Below are 3,240 nucleotides of genomic sequence, written 5' to 3'. Positions count from 1 at the left end.
AGACAAGCATTGAAGACCAAGGAACCGACAGAAAGAAGCCGGAGGAGTTCGATGATGGTTGTTCAGCTAAGTGGGTTCGGCAAGGAGCCGGATGAGTTTAAATGGAAACCGGAAGGATTAATCCGGTACGTTTGGAATGGGAACTTGGCATGACGCGTCAGAAACAGTGCGTATGTCTCTGACAGGCACTGCTCCCCACATATTCTCGACTTCACCGAGAAAGTTTTTGACAACAAAGATACCGGATCAAAGATACCGGAGCAAAGATACCGGAGCAAAGATACCGGAGCAAGTATACCAAAGCTGAATTCGGTGTGATGAGATGGTTTCGGTAGAGACACCGGAAGGTTTTCAACTAGACGCCGGAAGGTTTAAACCGGTACCTTGAGAAAATAGAACCTGGCATGGTCCGTTGGGTAGGATCCACCGGACTATACCAGCTTCGGGGACTAATGTTGGGGGGATGACCCCCGGTATGCCAAAGGCATGCCAAACCGGATGGTATGAGCCATCAAGATACCGGTTTAATATTGATACCGGGCATGGTCGTCTCTAACCAAAGATACCGGATAAAAGAATAAGATACCGGTAAAAAGATAACGGAAGAAAGATACCGGAGCAAAGATTCCGGAGCAAAGATACCGGATCAAAGATACCGGTAAAAAGATACCGGCATAACAGGCAAAGGTACCGGAAAACCGGTACCAGGGTCACTGTAGCACGTCGGCAAGACTGGTCAAAGATTCTCTAAGGAGCTAGAAGACAAGTATGAGCTAAGCAAAGTAGCTTTAAGCGAAGCCCTGACGCCAAAGGTGGAGGATGACGCCAAAAGCAACCGGGGGCGTCAGCCTCTGTGGTTAAAGAAGCCGGCGCCGCCCTTTTTGACTAAAGTGACTTTGTAAAAGTAGTTTGTCTAGTCAAAGATGCTGTAAGATACCATTAGATGCCATTTAGATGCCATTAGGGTTTCTTGCTCTGTAAGCCACCTCTCCCCTATATAAGGAGAGGAGGTAGCCCCATTACGGGCACGATCTGAGGGACGACCTAGCACCTACGTTCCTGTAACCACAAACCTGTAATTTGCTAAGAGCAATAAAGAGAAAGATCTAGAGCGGAGTTCATCCTTGTGTTCTTCTTCTTGTTTCGCTACCCTTGGTTGTGTTCTTGAGGAAAGCATCCGGAAGTTCGTCCAATCTTATCACAAACCCTCCCCCGAATCCTCTAGCGCACATTCGGCCCCAACTCAAGCCATCCCATGGCATCTGCTCGTTCACCACGACGACACCGTCCGGTACTGGAACGCCGGATGGTTCTACGAGAAGAATGCTCCTGTTCCGGATGTCCACGAAGGCCTTCCCCAGTTCGTCAACGAACCTCCGGAAGAACTTGCAAGCTGGAGCTTCGTCCCTCCACTCGCCCTGACTCCAACCTTGGAGAAAGCTGCGCGGAGAATCTCCTGGCTAGTCCATGACGGACTTACCGGAGCCCAGCTTACACTTAGCTGGTTTACCCGGAGAATCCAGCCCCTTCGCTACAACGCGCGGTTGATGTGCGCTTACACCGGGGCGGATGATCTTCTCCGGGTTACCCGCCATGATCTTCCGGCTGACTCTCTGAAAAGAAGATTCAAGACGCTGGTGAAGATTCCGAGGGGCCAACAGGTCCCGGAACTGTTCAAGGATATCTACACGAACGATCAGTGTCCTCCGGTAAGCTTCGTTCTTTCCGTTGCTTCAAACTTCACAAGGATAACTCTAACTTCTGTTCATTTTCCTTCCAGCTCAATACTTTGGCGGAGGACAACTTCCGCACCATCATTCGCGTCCCCGTTACCAGCGACACGGCGGAGGAGGCTCCGGAAGACGACGAGGAGGAAGAGGACCAGGCACCCCGCAAGGCGGCTCCTCGACCTACAAAGCGTCCCCGCGCCAAGGCTCCCGGCTCTGAAGCCGGAGCTAGCGGCGAGGCCTCCGCCAAGAAGCCAAAGACGACGAAACCACCTCCGCTTGACTCAAGGAAGGCGGAGCGTGCGCGTCTACGGATGCTCTCGACGGCTGGCCCGGGCACACGCCCATCATTCCGGTGCCCCGTGAGTTTCCGAGCATGATGCGATTTTTACTTAGCGAAATTATTTCTTGTCTAAACCCTTTCACTTGTTTGCAGGAATCCGAAAACCGCTGCCACGCGGACCACCAGCCAGGAGCCCATCACGAAGTACATGAAGAAATCTCCGGCTGTTGGTCCCTCTACTCCGATTCCACCTGCGCTTCCCACCCAACTCCTCAACCGTCGCCTCCTCAGGCTGACCCATCTCCCCCGCCTGCCGCAAACACTCCACCGGAGATAATTCCGGTTAGCAGCGGGCACCTGGAGGAAGAAGATCCCAAGGCCAAAAGCCCTGCCCAAGAAGAGGCGGAAACACAAGGCCAAGGAGATGCGGAAGTCACTTCCGAGAAGGCTGGAGAGGGCGCTGGCGACATAGTCGTTTTTCCGAAGAACTTCGGAGATCCGGCGGACACCACTTCCACCCCCAAGGCGTATGCCACCAAGTTTTTTAACAAGCTGACTGAGGCGGAGAAGTGGGAACTTGAACAAGACCTGCTCAACGCCATGCTGAACAACGCCTGGGGGAAGCCGGATTCCAGGACATCGGAGATCCAGGACTTCAAGAAAAACATTGGCCAGTTCTGCGATCAACTTATCTGCAAGCAAAAGGTACTCCCCAGTAGCCCCCAAGCATGTAGGCGGAAACTCAAAAAGTAGTTAGCGCTTAAATGCTTAGAGAAAAATTACTTCCGGGAAAGTTTTTTAGAATGGACCAGTAGCCCCCAAGCATTATGGCGGAAAAGTTCCGGCAATGATGCTTTAAAAGAAACCAGTGCTACAGGCGGAATTTTTACTCCTGCACTGTTTAAATTTTACAGGAACAGCAGGCGCTGCACTACGAGCTGCACAAGAACATTGCCCTGCAGCGCCGCGTTACTACGAGTCGGCGGAAAATATCCGGACCCTGAAGGATGAGAATGCAGAACTGGCTAAACAACTGGCAGACGCCCAAGGTTGGTTTCCGCCTTCTTCGTTATTAACCAAATTCCGACTTCAAGTTTGCTGTTAACGTATATTATTATAGGCGCATCCTCCTCCCTTGCAACAGCTTCGACTGAACTTGAGAACCTACGCTCCTCGTACCAAGAATTGGAGACGAAGCTAAAGGAGGCGGAACTTAAGAGGGAGCAGGCC

At 51.9% G+C, this 3,240-nt stretch overlaps 1 protein-coding gene across 1 annotated transcript; it reads left to right on the top strand.

Moving 5' to 3' along the window:
• Positions 1 to 2,103: 2,103 nt before the first annotated feature.
• LOC127304569 (uncharacterized) lies at positions 2,104 to 3,014 on the top strand. The gene is made up of 3 exons (XM_071820672.1): positions 2,104 to 2,155; positions 2,216 to 2,715; positions 2,925 to 3,014. The coding sequence occupies exons 1-3, from the start codon at positions 2,104 to 2,106 to the stop codon at positions 3,012 to 3,014; spliced, it is 642 nt and encodes a 213-aa protein (XP_071676773.1).
• Positions 3,015 to 3,240: the final 226 nt, after the last annotated feature.

This window comes from Lolium perenne, chromosome 5 (genome assembly GCF_019359855.2).
Source record: "Lolium perenne isolate Kyuss_39 chromosome 5, Kyuss_2.0, whole genome shotgun sequence".
Lineage (NCBI taxonomy): Eukaryota > Viridiplantae > Streptophyta > Magnoliopsida > Poales > Poaceae > Lolium > Lolium perenne.
Note: the sequence above shows the minus strand (reverse complement) of the source record. Positions and strands in the feature narration are given on the sequence as shown.

Excerpts from the sequence above, each read along its gene's own strand:
- LOC127304569 (XM_071820672.1), top strand. The coding sequence starts at position 2,104 with ATGATGCGATTTTTACTTAGCGAAATTATTTCTTGTCTAAACCCTTTC. Across the intron at positions 2,156-2,215 it reads TTGTCTAAACCCTTTCACTT|TACATGAAGAAATCTCCGGC; the intron begins GTTTGCAGGAAT and ends CCCATCACGAAG. Across the intron at positions 2,716-2,924 it reads AACTTATCTGCAAGCAAAAG|GAACAGCAGGCGCTGCACTA; the intron begins GTACTCCCCAGT and ends TAAATTTTACAG.